At 37.0% G+C, this 27444-nt stretch overlaps 1 protein-coding gene across 4 annotated transcripts in view; it reads left to right on the top strand.

The window, feature by feature from the left end:
- astn1 (astrotactin 1) overlaps window positions 1-27444 on the top strand; it is a 679871-nt gene that overhangs the window by 110606 nt on the left and 541821 nt on the right. For all 4 annotated transcript variants that reach the window (XM_059344320.1, XM_059344318.1, XM_059344319.1 and 1 more), the window contains exon 2: window positions 16347-16528. In XM_059344320.1, the coding sequence (XP_059200303.1) occupies window positions 16347-16528 (182 nt within the window). The remainder of the gene's footprint in view (window positions 1-16346; window positions 16529-27444) is intronic.

The following is a 27444-nucleotide window of genomic DNA, read 5'->3' as shown; positions in this document are numbered from 1 at the left end:
AGGTAAAAGTAATAAAACAAACTCTTCGCCTTGCCTGCAGTCTGTTTTTAAAGGACACAGCTTCAGCAGTCTCCCTTTAATATTCAGCATATTTACCAATGTTATCTTATTCTGAATAATCTCATATCCCGTTCAGAAGGAATTTCAAATATAAAAGCTGTGATATTACAGTATGTGCTGTATTGTGACCTCCCTTTTGACTGATGGTTTTCATGATCCGTTCCAGCTTGGTTTCTATGGTAACGCTACCTTTGCTACACATGCAGACAAACATGCATGAGATGCAGATAAACACTGTGTCACCAACGAGTCCTTGGCCACATCTCTGCTGCTTTATGTAACATGAAACATTAAAACATCTAGAAATCACTAAAACTATAATATATAGTTTGTTAAACTGTCTACTTATATTATTTCAAATGTTTCTAACAATGCTCAAACTCATTAATCTGTCGTTTTATTCAAGGTAATGGTGTGTTTCATGTGGACGCCTTTCAATATAGTATAGTAAAATTTTGCATTGAAGTGAATGGGACGGCCGAAAAAAAAAAATGAGTGAAAAAGAACAATAATTGGAGATTTTTAAACGTCTACTTCTCCGGCATAATTTCACCTAGAGACTCCATTTAAACTTTAAACAGTAGACACAAGTCTTGTGTATCGGTGTATTAATCCACGTTCCGATAGGTCATATAGTTTTTTATCAATCCCTGTTCAATGACCATGATCATTTTTGGAGAAATTCTGAGATTATAATGGGTGTGTATTGCACGGAATGTTTGTGTCACAGTGTGTGACATCATCGCCAGAGTGTAGAGGGAGAGAAAAAACTGTCAAAAAATTTATTTGAAAACTGCGCTCCAGGCCGCAAATTCCACTCTACAGAAATAATTTATACATAGAAACGTAGGAAAATTAGTCTTCTCACTCACAATCCTCTGGTAAAGCTGTCAGAGTTATAGTTTGGGCGTAGGACGCACAGATGATCCACCAACACCACCAACAGCCTCATTGGCTCCCATATTAAAAACGCAGGGAGATTTCTGTATAAAAAAGCATATTTAACAGTTTTTCAGATCGCTCTTACAAAGCTATTTCTTCATTTTTCTTCACAAGAAACATATGTAGACGTTCAGGAAGAACTCAGGACGCTCAAAGTGAAGTCGGATCAATGATAGGTATTATGGTTTTGCTAAAAATGCTTTCTGTTCGAGGCCAGAAATTCCAGTCTGTCCACCTCTGACTGCTGTCACTGTTCAGGAACATTCTACAGCGGCAGTTAATTCTGTTGATTGCTCTGCTCTGATTGGTCGACCGCAACCCCTTTGATCCTTTGATCCATCTCTCACAGAAAGAGAGAACCAGACACACACACATTTTGAGGTTAAAGGTCATAGGTTGCTGTATAAATAAATACTTGTAAAGGAATGCTTGTTGTAGGTGTGCTCCTTGTATATTATATAGTATCATAACATTACTAGTATTAATTGTTATAAATCTCTGAAGAATCTCATCATAGTGTACACACACCGGCAGTAGCCCCCGTGGCCCTTTCACTATTTACCCAGGGGAAGTTTTCTAGTTTTGATTGAGAGACCCCTAGTGGTAGAAAAGGCATACTGTACATTGGATAGCCTCGAATGAAAAAGTTAAGATAAAGGAGAGATAAACATTCTCCAAAGGTCACAAAACCTGTTCATATCATCATGTATCCAGTCCAGATATGAGGCATAAATGGTTTTATTGTGTGAAAGTGGTCTGTGTCGAGGCTAAAACTCTGTGTTTACTGTGTGAAATGGATACTTCACAGCCCCTCAGTCAGAAACCAGCCTCTCTGTGGTGTGTAGTTGGAGGACAGGCCTGAAGGACGAGGTCCTTGTGTTCACATTGGAATAATGATCCTTAAATTAGTACCCTGCCTCTCCTTCAGACTCTTCCATAGTGAGCCGCCAGCTCTCAGCTCAACAATGTCATGTTGTCTTTAATAGTCGTTTATTACTGCTCAGTTTGGGGAATTCACAATCAACAACTCCAGAGTCATTTGTGTTTATCGCCGTGGTGACCAAGCAACGTGACGACTGGTATCACACAAGCTGCATGTTGTTGTCACATTTAGAGCCTTTAAAAAAAAAATTCTAATATAAAAATGGATATTTTTGTGATTGTACATTATTTATTTCTATGGATTCATGTTTTAATTAGTGTTAGTGTACTAGTTCATTTATGTTTGGACATTTCCATACTAAAGTAAAATAATCAGCAGCAAATAATCAGCAGCAATAATCAGCAGCAAGGTCTTATTAAGGGTTATCCAGAGTAACAACAATAACACGTATTCTGCTCATATGGCTGTTGATTTTTTTTTTAATATAACATTTGTTGCTGAGAGAATAACACATTAAATAGAGATGCTTTAATTACATGTCTCTATTTAGTTTTTGGATAGGTTGATTTCATATTTCTGTATTTAAAAAGTTCACATAACATCAAACCAAAAGGTTGATTTTGTAGAAACAACTAGAAAATGTCCTCTGGGGAAATTCTGAAAGGGCCACGGGGGCTACTGCCGGTGTGTGTACACTATGATGAGATTCTTCAGAGATTTATAACAATTAATACTAGTAATGTTATGATACTATATAATATACAAGGAGCACGCCTACAACAAGCACTCCTTTACAAGTATTTATTTATACAGCAACCTATGACCTTTAACCTCAAAATGTGTGTGTGTGTGTGTGTGTGTGTGTGTGTGTGTGTGTGTGAAACATGTGTATCTGGAGGAGTGTGCGCGCTTACACGCGCATGTGTGCATGGATCTGTAACTGTAATCACATCAAAGCATCAAAGGCTTTGCAGTCGACCAATCAGAGCAGAGCAATCAACAGAATTAACTGCAGCTGTAGAATGTCCTGGAACAGTGACAGCAGCCAGAGGTGGACAGACTGGAATTTCTGGCATCGAACAGAAAGCAAAACCATAATACCTATCATTGATCCGACTTCACTTTGAGCGTCCTGAGTTCTTCCTGAACGTCTACATATGATTTTTTTTTAAGAAAAATGAAGAAATAGCTTTGTTAGAGCGATCTGAAAAACTGTTAAATATGCTTTTCTCCAGAAATCTCCCTGCGTTTTTAATATGGGAGCCAATGAGGCTGTTGGTGGTGTTGGTGGATCATCTGTGCGTCCTACGCCCAAACTATAACTCTGACAGCTTTACCAGAGGATTGTGAGGGAGAAGACTAATTTTCCTACGTTTCTATGTATAAATTATTTCTGTAGAGTGGAATTTGCGGCCTGGAGCGCAGTTTTAAAATTTATTTTTTGACAGTTTTTTCTCTCCCTCTACACTCTGGCGATGATGTCACACACTATGACACGAACATTCCGTGCAATACACACCCATTATAATCTCAGAATTTCTCCCAAAATGATCATGGTCATTGAACAGGGATTGATAAAAAACTATATGACCTATCGAAACGTGGATTAATACACCGATACACAAGACTTGTGTCTACTGTTTAAAGTTTAAATGGAGTCTCTAGGTGAAATTATGGCGGAGAAATAGACGTTTAAAAATCCCCAATTATTGTTCTTTTTCCCTCATTTTTTTTCGGGCGTCCCATTCACTTCAATACAAAATTTTGGGCAGTTTTTCGCGACGTAAGTATTCCGTAGAGAAAAGTAATACCGATCCCGATCAAACCACACGTTTTGATATATAATTAGTCCTGCAACTCGAAGACTAGTAGCGGGACGAAATTGCATCCGGAAGAGAGGTTAGCCCCCTTGGTGCTAAAATGCTAACTTACTATCTGTGGTGCTGTATTGTGTCAGCAGAAATTTTACTACCTGGACAAATAGATCTAAACCGTCTCCATGGAGAGATACCACTTGAAGCTAATTATCCATCATTATTATGAGTGTTAATATCTTTGGTAATATGGATGAAGTGACCAGTTAACATATCGCTGCAGTGACAGCAGCACTGGTGACATGGTTAGCTCGGTGCTGTAGCCTCAGAGCCCCAAAGGGCCTGTATGGTTCTGTTTCTGTTCCAGTTTAACACTGAGCCTCTCATCTGATCCACAAGCACTCTCCAATAAGATGAATGATTTTATTCCACCACTGACACTTCACTGTGATCTTATTGCCTGGAACAGAACAAAACCTCCCCGCTGGCTGCTAAAATCTGACAGCAGCGTTATATAGCAGGATTCTCCAAAAACGATCTGCCAGGCCTGTCTCTAAAACACACCAGACATACTGCCGTACACTCATTTGTTTATTTTTATCAGGTTGCATTAATCTTACCACAGAGGGTACACTCAACAAAATAATGGCGCATATCCAATCAGTGCAACATTTTTACACTCAAAAAATATTGAGTTGATTTGAAAGCTCTCAAATCGGTAAAACAAAACATGAGTAATGAGTAAGTCATATTTTCAAGTATGTCTGAATGAATTGACTTATTGGCTCAATTACCACATAAATTTACTATTTTGGTCATTGTGTCTTTTTTAGTTATTTTCTGTCTCTGTTTGGTCATTTTTTGTCTTTTATTAGTCATTTTGTGTCTTTTTGTGTCTTTTTTGGTCATTTTGTGTCTTTTTTGGTAATTTTGTGTATTTAATTATTCATTTTTGGTCATTTTGTTTCTTTTTTTCGTCATTTTGTGTCTTTTGTTGTGTCATTTTTAGTTATTTTGTGTCTCTTTTTGGTCATTTTGTGTCTTTTTTTGGTCATTTTGTGTCTTTTTTGGTCATTTTGTGTCTTTTGTTGTGTCATTTTTAGTTATTTTGTGTCTCTTTTTGGTCATTTTGTGTCTTTTTAGTCATTTTGTGTCTTTTTTTGTCATTTTGTGTCTCTTTTTGGTCATTTTGCGTCTTTTTTTGGTCATTTTGTGTCTTTTTTTAGTCATTTTGTGTCTTTTTTGTCATTTTGTGTCTTTTTTAGTCCTTTAGTCCAACATAAAATGTAATTTTGAATCTTTTTTTTACTTTCAAAACACTATCATGCTGACTAAAGAATTTTAAATGTGTCAAATGTGACCAAAGGTGTCAAATCTACCATATAAGAGGGTTCCATCCAGTTCTATCATTTGATACTAAATCTATTTGAGCTTGTCTCCAGTTTTACTTGGTATATCATCATCAAACTGAAACTGGCCTCATGGAGTTTACAGCCAGAACTTTAGAGGTAAATGTACAGTAGGGCTCCACGCTGCTTTGTTTTCTACTCTGATGGAGGCAACAAGTCTGGATTATTTGGAGCTTTTAGAGGGTTAAATGCAAAGTACAATTTATATCCATGTAAGCAAACCTGTGACAGCCACAAAACACTCTGTTTGGGTCTCTGTAATCTATCACGTCCTGGCACAACGAGTGCTGTGTCAATCAATTAGGAGATGGAAAACTGCTTTGTGCTGGATCCTCCAGCCCATTTGTTTATGCTTGGATTAAAGATTAGGCTTTCAAAATGCTTAAGACAGATGCTATGTCAATTTAATTCTAAGGGAATTGAAACTCCTTTAAACTAAATGGTTCAGCCAATCTGCATTCAGAGGAGCTACACTAATAATGCGGCCTAATCAGATTACTTTGATCCATTTTAATGCTGCTAGGTGGCCACTTTCTCTTTCCACCACTCCCTTCATTGCCTCTGCATTTCTTTCTCTTCCTCCCTCCCCTTCCTTTCTTTCTCTCTTCTCTCTCTTCCTCCTCTCTGCTGGGTGGTATTGTTCGTGGTCTCGTGCATGAGGCGGCGGTCTCATTAATCCTGCTCTCGTGGTAAACTCGTCCCCGGGGTAAAGAGAAAGAGAAAGCACACTTTTTAAAAAGTGCCCTGTCACAATCTGGCACATCATTTGCATTTAGGTTAGAGCCAGCCGGGACTCTTAAATCTTCTCTGGGCAGAGAGGAAGTTCCTCTCCACTGCAGCATGAGGACATCAGTTATTGTCAGGGCAAATCTGATTATAGCCTCACAATTACCCACACAAACACACAAACTGCTGCCTCACGGGGACACGTTAAGTGGTTTGGTTTGTAAACAGGTTATAATCTATATAAAGGTTATGGTTATTATCCACAATACAAGTGTTTCCTCTGCTAGTAATCAGTGTAATGGAGCTTCGTGACAAAGAAGCTGGTCTACAGCAGTAGTTCTCAACCTTTTTGAGTCCAGACCCCCAATTTAACAAGAATCTCACAGTTCAGATCAGACAAACTCAGTTGATACGATGAATTTTGGACAAATAATGAAGCAGACAACAACTAAAACATCTCTCTGTCTGTGCATTTATATATTTTTTTATATTTTATTGTTCCTTTTAATCTAAGTCCTTTGCTATCAGTTTAAAGGTCCATTCTGACCTCCTGAGTGTGTAACAGTCAGCTTCAAGCCAGAGACTCCTTGGAAAGTAACAACTTGATACTGAGAAACAAAATTACCCAAAAAGAATCACATTGACCACAAAATGATCAAAGAAAGACACAAAATGACCCAAAAAGACACTAAATGACCAAAAAAAGACACAAAATGACCAAAAAAGACACAAAATGACCAAAAAAGACTCAAAATGACCAAAAAAGACACAAATTGACCAATAGACACAAATTGACCAATAGACACAAAATGACCAAAAAAAGACAAAAAAAATGCCCAAAAAGACACTAATTGACCACAAAATGATCAAAAAAAGACACAAAATTACTAAAAAAAAACCACAACATTGACCAACAAAATTACCAAAAAAGAGACAAAATGTCAAAAAAGACAAAATGACCAAAAAAAGACACAAAATGACCAAAAAGACACAAAATTACTAAAAAAAACACACAAAATGACCAAAAAAAGCAAACAAAATGACCAAAAAAGACAAAAAAAAGAAACAAAATGGACCAAAAAAGACACAATTTGATCAAAAAAGACACAAAATGACCAAAAAGACACAACATTACTAAAAAAACAACACAAAATGGGCAAAAAAAGACATTAAATGACCATAAAGACTAAAACACTTCCAAAATGATTTGGCGACCCCAGAAATCATCTCGTGACCCCAGTTGGGGTCGGGACCCCCAGGTTGAGAACAGCTGGTCTACAGACTCACACGGCACCATGTGGAGTGTGAGTGTATGTATGTACAATGTGTGCACCAAATATTAATGATTCCTGCTCTCACCATGAATAGTTAAACCAGGTAAGTGCTAACAGAGATGCTGCACATAGAGAGAAACGTCCATTCACATTGAAAACATTGGTTCAGTACTTAAAGAGAAGAACAAAAAGCTCTTTATCTCTGGATAACTAGAGTAAAGTTGACAGCTCCACCATTAGTCTCAATGGCTTTGAAGTAGATACTTATTTAGCGTGCTAGCATAATGGCAGTGGATGCTGAGTTTAGCAGGAGGAATGGGTCTAATGGTCTCATTTAAGTTGGCCGGAGAAACTGAATGAGAGTAGAATGGACGTTCCCATTCAAATCAACATTGGAGGGTCAGAGCAGCAGTTATTTTTATGTGTATTGTTGTTATTGTTGTTATTAACCCTCTGGAGTCTCCAAAAGAGCCAAAACAGCTTCTTCATCACATCCAGACGTAAAAACAAAGCAGACCAAAAAAAGACACAAAATGACTAAAAAAAAAAGACACAAAATGTCCAAAAAAGACACAAAATGAGAAGACAGAACTAGAAAATGTCCTCTGGGTAAATAGTGAAAGGGCCACTACTGCCGGTGTGTGTACACTATGATGAGATTCTTCAGAGATTTATAACAATTAATACTAGTAATGTTATGATACTATATAATATACAAGGAGCACATCTACAACAAGCATTCCTTTACAAGTATTTATTTATACAGCAACCTATGACCTTTAACCTCAAAATATGTGTGTGTGAAGCATGTGTATCTGGAGGAGTGTGTGTGTGTGTATCTGTAACTGTAATCACATCAAAGCATCAAAGGCTTTGCGGTCGACCAATCAGAGCAGAGCAATCAACAGAATTAACTGCAGCTGTGGAATGTTCCTGAACAGTGACAGCAGCCAGAGGTGGACAGACTGGAATTTCTGGCCTCGAACAGAAAGCATTTTTGGCAAAACCATAATACCTATCATTGATCCGACTTCACTTTGAGCGTCCTGAGTTCTTCCTCAACGTCTACATATGTTTTTTTTTAAAGAAAAATGAAAAAATAGCTTTGTTAGAGCGATCTAAAAAAACTGTTAAACATGCTTTTCTATAGAAATCTCCCTGTGTTTTTAATATGGGAGCCAATGAGGCTGTTGGTGGTGTTGGTGGATCATCTGTGCGTCCTACGCCCAAACTATAACTCTGACAGCTTTACCAGAGGATTGTGAGGGAGAAGACTAATTTCCCTACGTTTCTATGTATAAATTATTTCTGTAGAGTGGAATTTGCGGCCTGGAGCGCAGTTTTCAAATTTATTTTTTGACAGTTTTTTCTCTCCCTCTACACTCTGGCGATGATGTCACACACTGTGACACGAACATTCCGTGCAATACACACCCATTATAATCTCAGAATTTCTCCAAAAATGATCATGGCCATTGAACAGGGATAAATAAGAGAAAGCTTTGAGTTTCTAGCTCGTCTTGGGAATTCTAAACCTCCTCGCCCAAAAAAACAGAAAAGTCTCAGAGGGAAGTAAAGATTAGTTTGCTTTTACTGCCAGCTTTTCACTGCTGGCTCACCAACATGTTAGATCTGACAGAAGAATTGGCAAATTACCTTAATTTGAGCACTCAAATATGTTCAATGGCTCCAGGCAAATAGTTTTATTTCTTTTTTTTCTTGCCAAAAATTGGCTCTTTTGATATAAAGGTGGCTGACCCTTGGCTTGGATGGAGTCGGCACCAAAACCACTAGGTGGAGTTTTGGAAAAAAACATTGTATTTTTATAGTTTTGGTTAGAAATAGAGACTTTGATAAACCATGTGTTAGAAACATCTCTGTCACTGAAGGTGTAACTTCTTTCAAGAGGTGTTCTTAAAGAGACAGGCGCTGAAATGGAGAGCCAATTGTGGCCCTCGTGACGATATTTTGTGGCCCCCACCTTGATATGAAAGTTTAATGTGAGTTTTATATGAATGGCACTTTACCGTGTTTTGTGTGGAAGGTCCCTTTAATTACTTTTTTTGGTAATTCTGTGTCTTTTTTTGCTAATTTTGTCTTTTTTAAATAATTTTGTGTCTTTTTTTTGTAATTTTGTTTCTTTTTTTGGTCATTTTGTGTCTTTTTTAAATAATTTTGTGTCTTTTTTTGGTCATTTTGTGTCTTTTTTAAACAATTTTGTGTCTTTTTTAAATAATTTTGTGTCTTTTTTGGTCATTTTGTGTCTTTTTTTGGTCATTTTGCGTCTTTTTTAAACAATTTTGTGTCTTTTTTATTTCTTATTTTGTATATTTTTAAAGTAATTTGTTTTTTTTCTGTCATTTGGTGTCTTTTTTAGTAACTTTGTGTCTTTTTTTAGTAATTTTGTGTCTTTTTTGGTAATTTAGTGGGTTTTTGGTAATTTTGTGTCTTTTTTTGGTAATTTTGAGTCTTTTTTTAATAACTTTCTGTCTTTTTTGGTAATTTTGTGTCTTTTTTTGGTATTTGTGTCTATTTTTAGTAATGTTGTGTCTTTTTTAGGTTATTTAGTGTTTTTTGGTCATTTTGTGTCTTTTTTAGTAATTTTGTGCCATTTTTTTTAGTAATTTGTGTCTTTTTTTAGTAATTTTTATACTGCCTCCAGTGGCCCCCATTGTAATTTGAGTTTGAGACCCCTGGTTTAGGAACTTACTAGAAGATTACAAAATCTATTTAAAATGATTGATCGAAGGTTAAAGCTCCAAAACTCTGCTAATGAATTCCCCGTGAGACCAGAGTCCTGCTCTGGTGGTGATGTGAAGGAGAGCATCAGCACATGAAGCAGACTAACCAACAGATGAGAATAAATGGAGGCCCACATTGTGCAGCTGCAGAGTAGTGTAACTGGATACATGTTCTCAAGTCGGTCACACTGTGTAAAAGCCTGTGATCAGCAGGAAAATCCTGCCTGCAACTCCATCTCCAGCAGTAATCAGTGTAATGGTGTTATACTGCCTTTATACGCACAGATCTCTACTAAGGCCTCGCAGTGGTGAGTCCACTGCAAAAACTGGAATATAACTAAGATTAAATATCTCAGATCAAGGGGATATCTGCTTATTTTTTGTCTGGTCAGATAGTTCTTCTTAGTCAGCAGTTTGTATGTGCCGCTGTTTCACTTGTTTGAAGTGTTTTGGTCCTTAATTATCTCAAACAGATATTACAGCTTGTTTTTTATGAGATTTTATGACCATACTGAGTAAATACATGCTGGAAACTAGCATATCAACAGTTACAAAGCTGTTTCAGCAACACTTACAAGACTTACAAGACACAATGACTAAAAAAGACACAAAATGACTAAAAAAAGACACAAAATAACGAAAGAAGACACAACAACAGTCACAAATGACCAAAAAAGACACAAAAAAAGACACAAAATGACAAAAAAAAGACACAAAGTGACTAAAAAAAGACAACAAATGACCAAAAAAAGACACAAAATGACTAAAGAAAGACACAAAATGACCAAAAAAGACACAAAATGTTTGACTGTTTCACTTGTTTTTAGTGTTTTGGTCCTTAATGATCTAAATAATAATAATATTACAGCTTGTTACTGAGAAAAATACACCTAATTTTTGTACTTTTTTCCTCGTTTTAAACTCTATGGAGTCTTTTGATGGTCATTCTGTGTCTTTTTTGGTCATTTTGTGTCTTTTTTTAGTCCTTTAGTCCAACATAAAATGCGATTTTGAACCTTTTTTTTACTTTCAAAACACTATCATGGTCAATAAAGAATTTTAAATGTTGCAAATGTGAACAAAGAAAAAGTCCCTTGTTATTAGTTAGAATAAACTAATTCTAAGGTATTTGTGGCTTTATTGATATTAGATATTTTTACTGGTTTTGGAAAGTCTTGACAAGACAAATTTTCTTGTTCCATCGGCAGATAAATTTCATATTTTCAGGCAAAATATACCTAAGTTTTGTACTGGTTTTTCCTTGTTTTTTAACGGTGTCTTTCTGCAGTGTGTTGTGTTTGTGTGTCTTTGTGCTGTTATACCTCCTCACTGCTTTGTTGTTTCCGTCCTAATTCTCATCTCCCATGCTAACACAAGTGCCTTAACTGACTGCTGGAGTCACTCACTTCTGGGCTTTTTCTTTTGATCAGGCCTAATCCTCATTATTATTTACAGGCCGTGATTTCTCCCTGCAACCGCCGCCGCGCCGCACCACCAGTGAACCAGCAACATCGTACGGACTTTGATCAATTATGGACTATTCACTAATGGACTGTGTCCCTCAGTGCTCCCCCACCATCCTTCCCTTTCTGAGCTAGCTCCGCTCCTCTGTTCACTCCGTCCTGACATCTGTGTGTAAAATTAGCTTTAAATTATTTGATAGCTTGTTTACTTGTATATCTGGCACAATATATTTGGGTAATAGATCCGTGTGCAGCGCGGGGTCATGCTAGCAATTAGCGTAATAGTCTGTTTCATGGCACCGAGTCCAAAGTAATCCATAAGCAGGATAAGATGAAGAGCATCCTGCAGAGGAGGCATTAAACCAGAGCTGCTCTGATCCGCACAGTCTCATTAGACTCATTAAAAGATGTCAAAGTCTTTTCATTTTATCCGAAAAATGCACATATTCCCTCCTGAGGGCTGCACGATTATGGCTAAAATGATAATCATGATTATTTTGATCAATACTGTATGTAATCATGTTAAGGAAAACATCTGTATTTTTATTGCACTACTTTTAAACAAACAACAGGGACAGGTTTTAGTGTCTGGTGCTTGTTGTAAACAAACAGAGATCGCTAAGTGAACACCTCCTGCAGCAGCAGCACATACACACTGTACTGCTACAGAGCTAACTGTTAGCCTGTTAGCACATACACACTGTACTGCTACAGAGCTAACTGTTAGCCTGTTAGCACATACACACTGTACTGCTACAGAGCTAACTGTTAGCCTGTTAGCACATACACACTGTACTGCCACAGAGCTAACTGTTAGCCTGTTAGCACATACATACTGTATTGCTACAGAGCTAACTGTTAGCCTGTTAGCACATACACCATGTACTGCTACAGAGCTAACTGTTAGCCTGTTAGCTCTGTAGCAGTACAGTGTGTATGTGCTAACAGGCTAACAGTTAGCTCTGTAGCAGTACAGTGTGCATGTGCTAACAGGCTAACAGTTAGCACATACACACTGTACTGCTACAGAGCTAGCTGTTAGCCTGTTAGCACATACACACTGTACTGCTACAGAGCTAACTGTTAGCCTGTTAGCACATACACACTGTACTGCTACAGAGCTAACTGTTAGCCTGTTAGCACATACACACTGTACTGCTACAGAGCTAACTGTTAGGCAGTTAGCACATACACACTGTACTGCTACAGAGCTAACTGTTAGCCTGCTAGCAATTTGCAGACTGGACGCTAAGGGGTAAACGTCCCCTCCGACTCTGCAGCTGGGAGAGACTGCTGCAGGAGGACTGTGCCGCTTTGACTCGTTCTTACTCTTCTTAACGAGCTGCGGGGGCCGGAGGCTCTTCTTAACGAGCCTCCGGCCCCCGCGGCTCGTTAAGAAGAGTAAGAACGAGTCTCCCAAAGTCTCCAATAACACCAGAAAAAGTCTCTGGATTTGTCTCCAGTCGCTTTTTTAAAAAATAGTCGCTAAGGGGGTCTGAAAAGTCGCTAAATATAGCAACAAAGTCGCTAAGATGCCAACACTGTTGAGTACTACGTCACATCCTGCTTAGTGTTCTATCCAATCAGCAACCAGGCTGTTTTCAGGGGAGAAACACGGCCCCGCCCCCTGGTGGTTGGAGGACTACTGGTGTAGAAAGTGCTTCATTAGATCTGCAGGAGAGACGCATTTTAAAAGGGAAATATCACCGACGATCAGGTTAATTTAATCGTGGCGGCCAAAATCGTGATCATGATTAAAATTCCATTAATTTTGCAGCCCTAACACATTGTTGCCTCCCTCGTCTGTCTCCTGGCAGCACTGAGGTCTTTCTCTACGTCCCTACATGAGTTGGAGGGGACCTGTGTCCCTGTGTTGTCAGTTGACCCTCTCTCTGAAATGGAGATGACAAACCTGCACCAACAGCCATTGACATCCACATCGTAGTGCATTAAATCAGGAGGGAGATGAGAAGCTGTCTGCTGTCTGCCGGGTGCAGATATGATTATTCTGGCTGATGAATGACGTACTTCAGTGTGAAGCTTATTATTGTTTGTGAGGGCAGGAAGTGTTCGGAAATGAAGCTGTACGAGTGTATGATGGAGCGGGAGGACATCTAGTCGCTGTTAAAGCCAAGGGTAGAGGGAAGGGTGTGTGTGTGTGTGTGTGTGTGTGTGTGTGTGTTTGTGTATTTGTATGCTGATTTATTGGTCAGCCATATTGCTATCTATTTGTTTTCAGATAAGTGCCAATATATTTGTTTTTACACAGAACATATAATGCATAAAACAGTGCTTGGGCTTATTAAGAAAAAACCCACAAAAATACAAAAACCCCATAGAAAATTCACAGAAAATTACAAAAAAACACAAAAAAACACAGATAAAACCCAAAAAAAACCACACATAAAAACAAAAAAAAAATACAAAAAAAACACACAAAAAACCACAAAAAAATGACAAAAACACACATGAAACCCACAAAATAATTTCAAAAAACACACATAAAACAGATTAAAAAACACAGATAAAACCCACAAAAAACACACATAAAAACACAAAAAAATACAAAAAAAACACACAAAAAAAATGACAAAAACACACATGAAACCCACAAAAGAATTTCAAAAAACACACATAAAACAGACAAAAAACACAGATAAAACCCACAAAAAAACAACATACATATAACACAAAAAACCACACAAAATTTAAAAAACACATAAAAAACACATAAAACACACAAAAAACATACAAAAAACCCCGAAAAAACACAACAATTACAAAAAACACAAATAAAAACACATACAAAAACACAAAGATCACATCATAAACATTAAACACAAGATATCCAATTAAAAATGCTGAATTCCGACTGGAAAATCTGAAAAATCTCTGCAAAAACAGTAAAATCATGTTTCTCTTAGTTGATTGCTTGGCCGGGGCATTTGTGGACTCACAAGGGTTAAATAGCTTTTTTTAATCCCAGTTTTAATCGATCCTTTTACCTGCATCACCCAGATCTGTGACGGAGAACCCTGAATCTCTTCCTGCAGCTGGTTTCAGAGTCGGAGGATCCAGTCTGGAGTCCCTCTGATCTCTTTTCCAGTTTCCCCTCAGCTCCTCCTCTTACCTCTCCTGACTTATGAGCCTGATGCATCTTTGCAACTCTTCACACTTACATAACACATCAGCCATAAAGCTCTGTCATGCATCTATAATGTTTTCCATTTTGTGCACCGTGTGTTTTAGGGACGCACATCACTGATATTTCAAACAGTTTCTGAAGAAACTGACACAAAGCACAAAGCTTCTTCTGCTCCACTGCCTCCATAAAACCACTGTTTACTCATCTTTATCTGCTGAGTTTCATCACTTCTTGGTGCTTTCTGTTCCCCTGACATGCATATAAACTCCTTCAGCTGATAGACATGAATCAGGTTTAGGTAGAGGTGATGGTGACTGAATGCACACTGCAAAAAAAGGTCTAAAACCAGATCAAACAGTAAATCTGAAGGTCTAAAACCAGATCAAACTAAATCTGAGGGGAAAGATCTTGCTGCATGGACAGATAATTTACCTTGACAAGAAATCCGTTCACTGTGAATGTTTTAAAAAAAATAAAACACCTTTGGCTACAGACTGTACAGTAAAATATTACATTATGTTAAAATCCATAATAAAATGCACTTGAATATTTACCCTACAATAAATATTCAAGTGCATTTTAAACTGATATTCCACACTGAAACGTCCTGTAAGTTTGTGAGAAGATACCTGAGGTCCTCTAGAATGAACCTGAAGATGAATTAGTCACTGGAAACAGTTTATACATTTTTCACATAATGTAATATTTTACTGGAAAATCTATATCCAAATGTGTTATATTAATTTAAAAAAATCCACAGTGAATACTTCTTTGAATATCATGCAATTAATCATCTTCCTGGTTGTGTAAAACTTTTTTTCTAAAAACTGAAAACCAAACGTCAACACTACAATTATATTATAATTATATCAATATTGAAATATGAAAAAACAAGCATTTTTATTTTTTTATTTTTTGTGTTATAATAAAAACAAATAAAAAAATTCCAGTCAATTTTTTCATTATTTGATTTTTGATTGCCAAATGAAAATGGAAAGAACGAATGATACGCAGATTTAGTTATTTGTAACAAATCAATGCATTCAGTAGTTGTTTACGCATGTTGATGAAAACCAAAAAAGTCAAACTAAAGATGCAGTTATCACCAGAATAAAAGCTGTGGAGATATTTCAGTGTGGACCAAGGTGGTGAAATGGCTCCTGCAACAGCGTGCAAACTGGAATAAACTGTTCAAATGAAATGCATAAACTTGGTTGTATCTTGTCTTTTTTTGGTAATTTTGTGTCTTTTTTTTAGTCATTCTGTTTCTTTTTGTGTCTTTTTTTACTCATTTCTGTCTTTTTTCAGTCTTTTTTTTAGTCACACTTGAGTTTGATACAACCAAGTTTATGCATTTCATTTGAACAGTGAGACCAACACCAAAGAAAATGTGTTTTTTACTTGTAAAGGAATGCTTGTTGTAGGTGTGCTCCTTGTATATTATATAGTATCATAACATTACTAGTATTAATTGTTATGAATCTCTGAAGAATCTCATCATAGTGTACACACACCGGCAGTAGCCCCCGTGGCCCTTTCACAATTTCCCCAGAGGAAATTTACTATTTTTGTTTCTTTTTGTGTCTTTTCTTAGTCATTTTGTGTCTTTTTTTAGTCATTCTGTTTCTTTTTGTGTCTTTTTTTACTCATTTTCTGTCTTTTTTCAGTCATTTTTTTAGTCACACTTGAGTTTGATACAACCAAGTTTATGCATTTCATTTGAAAAGTGAGACCAACACCAAAGAGAATATGTTTTTTTCTGGAAAACTGCTTAAATTCCAGTGAATCTCCTTCCAGTAGATGTAGGCAGTTGATTATAGGGAAACTGTGCTGCAACAGAAAACAGAGTTTCTCATCTCATGCTCTTTGTGTGTGTGTTGTCTCTGCAGAGATCTCTGGGAACTCGGAGGACATCCCTCTGGTGCGCTGGAGGCAGCAGTGGCTGGAGAACGGCACTCTGCTCTTCCACATCCACCACCAGGACGGCAGCCTCAACCTGCCGGAGCCCACCGAGGACCCGGCCAACGACTCGGCCAAGGAGGAGCTCCGCATCCTGCACATCTCCGTCATGGTAAGACTATTAAACACTGGTCACACAGCAGCTACACTGGAAACTCTCCTCAAGTCTAGTTAGGGCCACAATTTAGCATTGAAATGAATGGGACGGCAGAAAAAAAATGGGCGAAAAAGAACAATAATTGGAGATTTTTAAACGTCTACTTCTCCGGCATAATTTCACCTAGAGACTCCATTTAAACTTTAAACAGTAGACACAAGTCTTGTGTATCGGTGTATTAATCCACGTTTCGATAGGTCATATAGTTTTTTATCAATCCCTGTTCAATGACCATGATCATTTTTGGAGAAATTCTGAGATTATAATGGGTGTGTATTGCACGGAATGTTCGTGTCACAGTGTGTGACATCATCACCAGAGTGTAGAGGGAGAGAAAAAACTGTCAAAAAATAAATTTGAAAACTGCGCTCCAGGCCGCAAATTCCACTCTACAGAAATAATTTATACATAGAAACGTAGGAAAATTAGTCTTCTCCCTCACAATCCTCTGGTAAAGCTGTCAGAGTTATAGTTTGGGCGTAGGACGCACAGATGATCCACCAACACCACCAACAGCCTCATTGGCTCCCATATTAAAAACGCAGGAAGATTTCTGTAGAAAAGCATATTTAACAGTTTTTCAGATCGCTCTAACAAAGCTATTTCTTCATTTTTCTTCACAAAAAACATATGTAGAGGTTCAGGAAGAACTCAGGACGCTCAAAGTGAAGTCGGATCAATGATAGGTATTATGGTTTTGCCAAAAATGCTTTCTGTTCGAGGACAGAAATTCCAGTCTGTCCACCTCTGACTGCTGTCACTGTTCAGGAACATCCAGGTGGCAGTTAATTCTGATGATTGCTCTGCTCTGATTGGTTGTCCGCAAAGCCTTTGATGCTTTGATGTGATTACAGTTACAGATACAGATGCGTAAGTGTGCACACTCCTCCAGATACACATGTTTCACACACACACACACACACACGCACGCACACACACACACACACACACACACACACACACACACATTTTGAGGTTAAAGGTCATAGGTTGCTGTATAAATAAATACTTGTAAAGGAATGTTTGTTGTAGGTGTGCTCCTTGTTTATAATATTGTATCATAACATTACTAGTATTAATTTTTATAAATCTCTGAAGAATCTCATCATAGTGTACACACACCGGCAGTAGCCCCCGTGGCCCTTTCACTATTTCCCCAGAGGAAATTTACTAGTTTTGTTTCTTTTTGTGTCTTTTCTTAGTCATTTTGTGTGTTTTTGTGTCTTTTTTTAGTCATTTTGTGTCTTTTTTTTGTCATTCTGTTTCTTTTTTAGTCATTTTGTGTCTTTTTTATACCTTTAATCCAACATAAAATGTGATTTTTAATCGTTTGGAGACTCTCTTGAAGTCTAATATCACAACATCTTTTCTTTTGACATGCAGTCAAAATAACTTTTTTAATTGGCCAAAATCTTTCATTTGCAAAATTAAAATGATGAAGGAAAGAAATTGCTTTTCTCTCTCTTCCCGTTCCATTAAGACGGATATGGATTTAAATATATGAAGTTATTTTCGTGTCAAGTTATTTTCCCTGGAGCCGAAACATTGTAGGAGATATCATCTCTGAGATAAGATAACACGTCCTTTCCTCTTGTTTTTGTTTCCTGTGTTTTCCAAATGAAACAGCTGACAGCACACTTTTTTCAGAGGAAAGGTTTTGGAGAGCAGATAAATCCTGCCGATGTCTGTCACGGTACGCTGGCTGCAGAAATGCTTCATTTACTAAAACGTCTGTGTCTTACATTTGTCCCACTGGTATAAAAACACCTCATTGTCCATATGCACACGATATTTCAGAAAAAAACTAAAACTATTAACCCTGTGGAGTCACTAAAAGCTCCAAATAATCCAGACTTGTTGACTCCATCAGACTAGAAAACAAAGCAGCGTGGAGCCCTACTGTACATTTACCTCTAAAGTTCTGGCTGTAAACTCCATGAGGCCAGTTTCAGTTTGATGATGATATACCAAGTAAAACTGGAGACAAGCTCAAATAGATTTAGTATCAAAAAAGACACAAAAAAGACACAATATGACCAAAAAAGACACAAAAAGACCAAAAAAGACACAAAATGACTAAAAAAAGACACAAAAAGACACAAAATGACCAAAAAAAGACACAAATTGACAAAAAAAACACACAAAATAACTGCTGACAGAAAATAAGGAAATCTACAGAACACTACGATAAAACTAGAAAAGGTCTAAAGTGGGAAAAATAAAAAAGAACACAAAATCTCTCACTCTAACAGGAGGAACAAAACGGCTGACTAGAAAAACCTAAAAAACTAAATACTGGCGCTACGCTAATAAATTCAAAAGATAAATCACTCTTGCGAGGGATTACAAAAGGCGAAACAAGACAAACTTCCACGAAACAAGGGAAAACAAAGACTATTAGAACACATGGAGGGAAGGGAGCACCAGGTGAACACTATCGGCAATTAGGGGAGACAATCAGAAGGATGACACACGGGGAAGGTTAAGTGACCTGAAATGAGAGGAGAGTGATTATTTCAAAATAAAACAGGAAATAACGAGACAAGAACACAAAGTAAGACACCACCTCACTGCGATGTGACAAAAACATTCTGTGGATTTATGTTTTAAAACCACTGATCTACACTACCGGTCAAAAGTTTTAGAACACCCCAATTTTTCCAGTTTTTTATTGAAATTCAAGCAGTTCAAGTCAAATGAACAGCTTGAAAGGGTCCAAAGGTAAGTGGTGAACTGCCAGAGGTACATAAAAAAAGGTAAGCTTAACCAAAACTGGAAAATAATGTACATTTCAGAATTATACAAGTAGGCCTTTTTCAGGGAACAAGAAATGGGTTAACAACTTAACTCTATGGAGTCTTGGGCTATTTTGTCCATTTTTGAATTCTTTTTATGTCTTTGTAAGTCATTTTGTGTCTTTTTTTGGTCATTTTGTGTCTTTTTTGGTCATTTTGTGTCTTTTTTGGTCATTTTGTGTCTTTTTTTGGTCATTTTGTGTCTTTTTTTAGTCCTTTAATCCAACATAAAATGTGATTTTGAATCTTTTTTTTACTTTCAAAACACTATCATGCTCAATAAAGAATTTTAAATGTTGCAAATGTGCATTAATTTCAGAGCACACTGAGACATTAAACTGCATCATTTTCAATTAAATTATGGAAAAGTTGGTGTGTTCTAAAACTTTTGACCAGTAGTGTAGGTTTAGGGCAAAGACAGTTCTTGTAAGGTGTTATAAAAGAGAGTTTTAACAGTCAATAAATGTATGTAAATGCCGGAAATGAAGTAGTTACAAATAGTTACAAGGGTCATGTGACTGCTGCAAGTTACGTAAAAAACGTAAGTTATGTTCAAAAACGTGATTCACGTAACTTAAGTTAAAAACGGTTTACTTTTGTTTTCACACTCTGCTCTCCTGGATAAAAGCCTGCTGCATGTTTGACTCTCCACCAAGGTTATTATAGTTAACGAAAACTAACGAAATAACGAAAACTAGAATTGAAAAAACATTTTCGTTAACTGAAATAAAAATAAAAACTAGAGTTTTTAAAAAAACGATAACTAACTGAAACTGTTTTTTGTGGTTACAAAACTAACTAAAACTAAATGAAATTATAGTGAAAATGTCCTTAGTTTTCGTTTTTTTGTCAACTTTTTCCATTCATAATTCAGTGTTTCTATTTGAACATGCAACACATGGTGAATATGTTTACTGAGACTGGGATGTTTACACTAGAACCAAAATACAAAACAGTTAATAACCTTATTGGGGCTGAGATGATAAACCAAAGGAAATAAAGGAAACATTTATTATGACCTCTTTGAATCTGGCACCCAACACATAGCCCATTACAAAAAAACTAAAAACTAACACTAAAACTAATAAAAACTAAACTAAAACTAAGCATTTTCAAAAAATAAAAACTAAACTAAAACTAGAAAACTCACTCTAAAAACTAACTAAAACTAACTGAATTTGAAAACAAAAATTCACAACGAAATTAAAACTAAAACTAAAGAAAAATCCAAAACTATTATAACCTTGCTGTGCACACGACCCATATTGATGTTTTTGACGGGAGAAAAGGCCGACTATTTTAAAATAAAACAGGAACTAACGAGACCAGAACACAGAATGAAACAGCCCTCACCGCGGGGTGACAGCGTGTTTCCTAAAGTTCCTCGTCTCAGTTGCAGAATGCAGATTTTTTTTTTCAGGCGTGCGCTGGATCAAACCTTATCTGCCGTGTGTGCAGAGTAGGAAATGAATCCTTAGATGTGGCAGCGTTCTCTTCTTGCCCGAGGAAATGTATATTTATTAGATCTTAGATATGCCACACCTACTCCCAGTGCCCTTCTCCAGCCCAAAGACATTACAGCGTGCTGTGATGGATGATATGTATTTTCAGACATTGAAAGCATATTATAGCTGCGTACGCAAATGATTAGTCAGCTCCGGGAGAGTTCTGCCAGCAGCTACATCTGCTGATCGGAGGCAGAGAGAAACCTGCTGGATGTCAGCGACCTCCACCTTCAGAGAGACTCCGTCCTTCAACGCCCTCCCACTGTTTTACATCAGGACCGTCTACCAACACACAGTCAGTGGAGACAACAGTTAATATGTGGAAATGAGACACGACACTGCAAAAAACATGAAGCGTACCAAGGATTTTCTTCTTTTATCTAGTATCTTAAGTATAATTTTTATAATTTTGTGTCTTTTTGTATCTTTTTTTTTTCCCACAATATTTTTATTTTATTTTCAGTTTATAACACTTTGACATACAGCTTTTACATCCATTTATCGTCATTCAACTTCCATATTTTCAAACAGCTGCATTTACACAGACAGAAAAATAAAAACAAACAAAACATAACACTTGGAACAGGTTCGCTCCTCCTGTTAAAGAAAATGGTGATCTATATACAATTGAGTATCGTTAGTAATTGGTGTGAATTAAAACACATATATAGAAAAGCAATATGAATCTGACAAGACCGGAATCTGCATTGTCCACAAAGACTAGTTATCCACTTCTTCATCCGTTAGATCTAAGTCTTTAATGTAGTTGATGAAAGGCTCCATATGTCCTCAAATACATGCTGTTTACCTTTAATATGTCAGTTATTCTCTCTAAAGGAAGGCTTGCTAACATCTGTCTTATCCATTGAGTCGTACTTGGTTTATAAATCTTTATCCACAATAATGTGGATTAACACATTTCTTAGCATAAAGCAAGCTGAGGTCTATAAATGTCCGCTCATTCCTACTATAGTTATATTGTAGGTTATTATGTTTCTCTGGGTATAAGCCAAACAAAAAAAGTTTAGGGTCCAGTAAAATTTGTTTTGAAATAATCTTCTCAACTATAGCTCTTTTGTATCTTTTTTAATCATTTTGTGTCTCTTTTTAGTAATTTTGTGTCTTTTTTTTGTCATTTTGTTTATTTTTAGTCATTTTGTTTCTTTTTGTGTCTTTTTTTACTCTTTCTATCTTTTAGTGTCTTTGTGTCTTTTTTTACTCTTTCTATCTTTTAGTGTCTTTGTGTCTTTTTTTACTCATTTTGTGTCTCTTTTTAGTCATTTTGTTCCTTTTTTAGTTACTTTGTGTCTTTTTAGTAGGTTGTCTTTTGTCATTTTGTTTCTTTTTTTAGTTATTTTGTCTCTTTTCGTGTCCTTTTTTTGTGTCATTTTGTGTCTTTTGTGTCTTTTTTTAGTCAAAGTGACAAAGTGAAATGTACTTACTGCACTTCGAGCATGAATTTGCTTAACTCTAGTCATTTATTTCTTATTTTTTTGTCAGTGTAGCTGAGCTTCTCCTTCTAACCTCTTTGGTTTTTTCCTCTAATCTCACGTTTTTTACTCCTCGCTCTATCTGCATTTCACATCCCATCAAGCCCAGGTCCGTGTCTTTGTGCTCCCTGCTCTGTTAATTCCTCATCCTGACTGAAAGAGCTGCTGCGCTGCCACCAGGGTGTTTTCTCTGTGAAGGTGTGGGTAGAGAAGGATTAGCATGCAGATCTGAGCGGAGCGTGACAACAGATGGAAGGTGTGTTGCCGCGGCGCTGGCCAGGCCTCGCTGCAGCTTGCCACCCTGCTGGAGGCCCCGACCTATAAATCCAAAGCCGTGTCTCTTGTTCGGCTCCTTGTGGATACAAAAAGGCTCCTGTGAAGGATGCTTTCTGGGCTTTTTAGCTCAGGCTCACACCTGTCACTGGACCTCTCCCTGTGTGTCTGTGGAGGCTGCAGGACAGCAGGCAGCCGTCTGGGGGACAGCTGGTGGGAACCAGGGGACACAGCTGGGAACGACTCAATAACTGGAGCTCCCAGCAACCTTTGAGGTTATATTATGCAACAAGCAGCAGGGAGAAGAACCTTGAGCTTTGTGTCTTTATAAGGCAACTATAAACTGTAAAGGTTCCAGAGCAAAGCTTTCAAACACAAAGTACATTTGAGACAACCTGGTCTCACAGGAATCCGTGGAATAGCCACGGAATCACTCAAATTTCCGTGAAACTGACACGGATTTGGCTACAATGCAAGTTAATGCCAGTCATATCCCGTGGCTATTCCATGGATATTTTTTCCTATTGGTTTGTTCCAAGTCACGTGACTTTCAAGGTCATGGCAGTCAGAAGAAAAAACATGGCGGACAAAATCAATACTTTGACTTGAAATGTAATCAAAAATTGATTTTGACCACATTTTGTTTCTTCTTTAAGTAATTTCATTTTTTTTCATCGTCATTTTGTGTCTTTTTAAAATAATTTTGTGTCTTTTTTCTTCATTTTGTGTCTTTTTTTAATAATTCTGTGTATTTTTTGGTCATTTTGTGTCTTTTTTTTGGTCATTTTGTGTCTTTTTTTATTTTGTCTTTTTTTGGTCATTTTGTGTCTTTTTTTGTCATATTGTGTCTTTTTTTTTGTAATTTTGTGTCTTTTTTTGGTCATTTTGATACTGCCTCCAGCGTGGCTATTCCATGGATATTTGTTCCTATTGGTTTGTTCCAAGTCACGTGACTTTCAAGGTCCCGGCGGTCAGAACAAAAAACATGGCGGACAGTTCTCTCATTTTTAGTGAAAAAAAATCAATATTTTGACTTAGTTTCTGCATAAAAATGGATTTTGATCACATTTCTAGCGAGAAATATATGTTTTATTTTCTAAATATTCACTCAGTGAATGTACATAATCACTTTGTGGCGAAGATCTCGCCAGAAAAAGACGATCCGCTGTGTTTTATTTTGAAATCTCCCTGATCCTCTGTGTATTTAACGGATCAAACCTTCACCCATTACATGCCTTGTGTCTGAGGTTGATTTGCTGATCAACATATTATTCTGTTGCAGCGGAGACACTAATGTTGACAAAGTGACGACTTACCATCAGATTTGTCCGCTGTTTTATTTTGTAATCTACCGGATATGGTGCGATCTCATTAAATCGTGCTTCACTGTAAATGCTGCACGCTGCTCTCCTGTTTTAGTTAAAATACCTTAATTAAACAAACATTGTTGTCATTTTTTAGCATAGATAATATACATACAGTATAATTATTTATTAGACAGTGTGTGATATTTGATGTATTGGGTAGAAATATGTTTTCACAACCCTAAAACGGAAGAACTACAACTCTGGTGCTGATGTCGACATAAGTACTGAAGAGAGGTCTAGGGAGTTGTAGTTTTTTTAATAAAACAGGGTGTCCCTTAAAATTGGAAGTTGTAAATACTTAATTAGTGGCTTTCCAGGGGTTTGAGGGAATGTCAATCACATTTTGGCATCAGACTTTAAATATTGTCTTGTTCAATGGGGGATTTTTTATTTTTTCAGCATATCCTAAAGCCCCCCCACCCCCACCCCTGACTATGCTCACATTATAGTCCATGTCAACACCTTTCTATAACAGTAGGTCTCATGTCTTTAACCCTTTTTGTCTCTTAGTTACAATCCTTCAAATATGCCCCAGGGTTAAGGTTCAAAGGTCAATATCTCAAAGCAAGAATATTATAGAACCTTGAAATTGATATATGTTACTCTCCAGGCCAAGACCTTTCCGGTGATGTATTTGGTTTAGCTCTATGACAAAGTTTTATTTTTCCACATCTCTTACTCAGAGCAAGTCCTGTCGGAGTCTAAGCCTGTTAGCGTACATGTCCAAGGTTTGTTAATGGTATGATGAAAATGATTTGGGGTAAAATAGGATACCAGGAGTACAGGAGGGTTATATTAATGTTTGATCCAATACATTTCAAGAAGAGCCAAGAAAAGTGATTTAACAATCTATGACATCATCTCAATGTAAACTCTGCAGGCCAAGTTGGAACCAATGGGCCAACATTTCTCATTTGATTAAAAAGGGTGCCATCTTTGTGTTCAATACTCAGTTCTTGATGGTCTAATTTTTATTATTTGAAATAGTATTAAAATGTATGTAATATTATTAACAGTGTTTTGAAACATAATCAACTCAGAAGTGGTTTGTTTAAATTTCAGATTAATTTAACTACGCTGGTGTTTTTAGGGTTTCAAAACCAGATCTAAGTAATTATCTATTATTTTCAGTTTTTGATTATTGCTATTGTTTTCGTGATTAATATTATGACAGTAATTATTTAGTCTATGAAGCGTCAGAAACGCAAGTCTACAAATGACTAACCATTAGTTCAAAACCTAATTACATTCAATTTGCACTGATACATAACACAGAAAAACAGTAAATCCTCACACAGATGATGTCAAAAGTCTCCCGTCTTTTTAGCATTTTGTGAATTTCTGCCTTTTCTAAACATTTATCCTGAGGATTGATGCTGTTGCTGTGTTTTTCTCAGACACATGGAGTGGTCTTGGAGGGTCCCAGCCAGGTCTAATCTGCCACAGTTCATTGGCTGGCCACTGTGCCCACCACGACACAGTTTATGTCTAATGGATGAGTTGGGACTGCAGCGTTTTGAGGCTTGAGGACCAGCCAGACTTATTATGGGTCTAATCCTAAAGGGGGATCAGGTTCAATGAACTGCACCAAAGTTGGCTCCAAAGCCAGGAAAGTGTCTGCTCCTCCAGCTAGCTTCTAATCTCACCATTACAACAGTGTTTTAGTTTGTTTTTTCATACACTGTAAAAAATAAAAAAAACTCTAATTGAATCCATATTCCATATTCAAGCTATCTTACACTGGATAATATATATTATAGGAGTAAAGGCAGATCCTCAGACTTATTAAAATTTGGCAATCTCATAGGGAATTTGACTTTAAGAGCATTCTGGGTCAATATGAGGCGTAGTAAAAATGGCAAAACCTGAGCGTAATAGTTTGTTTTTTCTCATCCGTTTGTTTTTTCTCTCATCTGTTTTACTTATCCCTTATTTATGTTCTGTAACAATGTCTGTTGTGTGTTGAGGGTATAGGTTTGGATATTATTTTGGTTCTCTGAGTGGTGTAAATGCTAATTATGAGCTATTAGTAAAGCTGGTAGGCTCGTTTAGACCTAGTCGGCTGTTTTATCATCATTGTAATGTTTGGAACAAGGTTTGCGGCTCCATTCCCACATTTCCCCCCTTTTTTTTTGGCCAACAATGGCTCTTTTGCAGACCCATGAGCTGCTTTATAATCTTACCTTTAGAATAGTTTTTTTAGTTTGTCTCTTCATGGGCAATATTGGGGACCATTTAAAACTTTATCTCAAAATATCAGTTGCTTTCACTTAAATTTGCATCTAAAATCTCAGAAAATCTTATTTTTTTACTTGTAAATTTACCGGTTTTAATCTTGAAGAATATTTAAATTTGAGTTTTTCTCTCTCTCTTTTCTCTCTTTCGTCTTTATTCATGATATTCAACATATTATACAGTGGAGTCATGTATTTTTTTTAAAAAACTGTAAAAATCCTGTTTTGGCTGGCATTTGCGGTGTTTCATTGTTACTGAAACTGAATTAACTAATTTATTATGTTACGTCTTTTACTGTCATGGTTTAGCAGCTTTTCACCGTGAAATCTACAGACATTTTTTACAGTGTCTACTGCTTATTGTAAACAAACCAGCATCACTAACTGTGCACAGAGTGTCCGGTGCTTGTTGTAAACAACAACAAGTGTAACATACAAGCCAGGTGTTCTACAGATCTCATATTTGAGTCATGAACAAGAAGATAAAAGATGTTATAAAAAAGAAAAGACCTGATAGTCATGGTTTAGCAGTTTTTCACCGTAAAATCTACAGACATTTTTACAGTGTAGAGCAATATTGGGGACATTTGTAACCAAGGAGTGTGTCATTTTGGATAGTTCTACTCTTGTGTTTTTGAAGTGCACTGTTCTAAAGTTGGAGTTTTCCTCATGCTGGGTTCAAAGCTTTCCTGAGCGTTCATATCCAACAAGGTGACCACAGTGTCCTCCACTGGCCGCGGCTGGTCATCCATAATAGATGACTCACCTTGTGTATGTGCCTGTACCAACACCAGGTGAGGCTCTGGCAGTTCAAACACTCGTCCTCAGCTCCAGCTACAGGCAGAGACAGCTACAGCAGAGTAAACCCCAACACTGCAGACAAATAAAAGCAGCATTCCTTCAAAACAGCACCAGATACTCCGAGTGCCTTGATTGGTGAATCCATTGGGAGGCTGAAGCTCCAGTGTATCATTGCTATGCACAATTCTCCCTTTTTAATTTCCAAATTTTTAATCAGTTGCTGTTTTGCCACAGGGCCTCAATGGACCAATCCAATCAGCACATACAGTGTTGAGGAATCAAACCAAAGCAAGTCAGTTACATCAAATGAAAGACTAATTCAGCTTTTCAAGCTTTGGGGGCTTCGATTGAATGTTTTGTGAATCTCTTTTGGCACTATTGTTTTTTTCCTTAGAGGCAATAAAGC

This window comes from Centropristis striata, chromosome 11, assembly GCF_030273125.1.
Source record: "Centropristis striata isolate RG_2023a ecotype Rhode Island chromosome 11, C.striata_1.0, whole genome shotgun sequence".
In the NCBI taxonomy this organism is placed as follows: domain Eukaryota; kingdom Metazoa; phylum Chordata; class Actinopteri; order Perciformes; family Serranidae; genus Centropristis; species Centropristis striata.
This window is presented reverse-complemented; position numbering and strand designations above follow the sequence as displayed.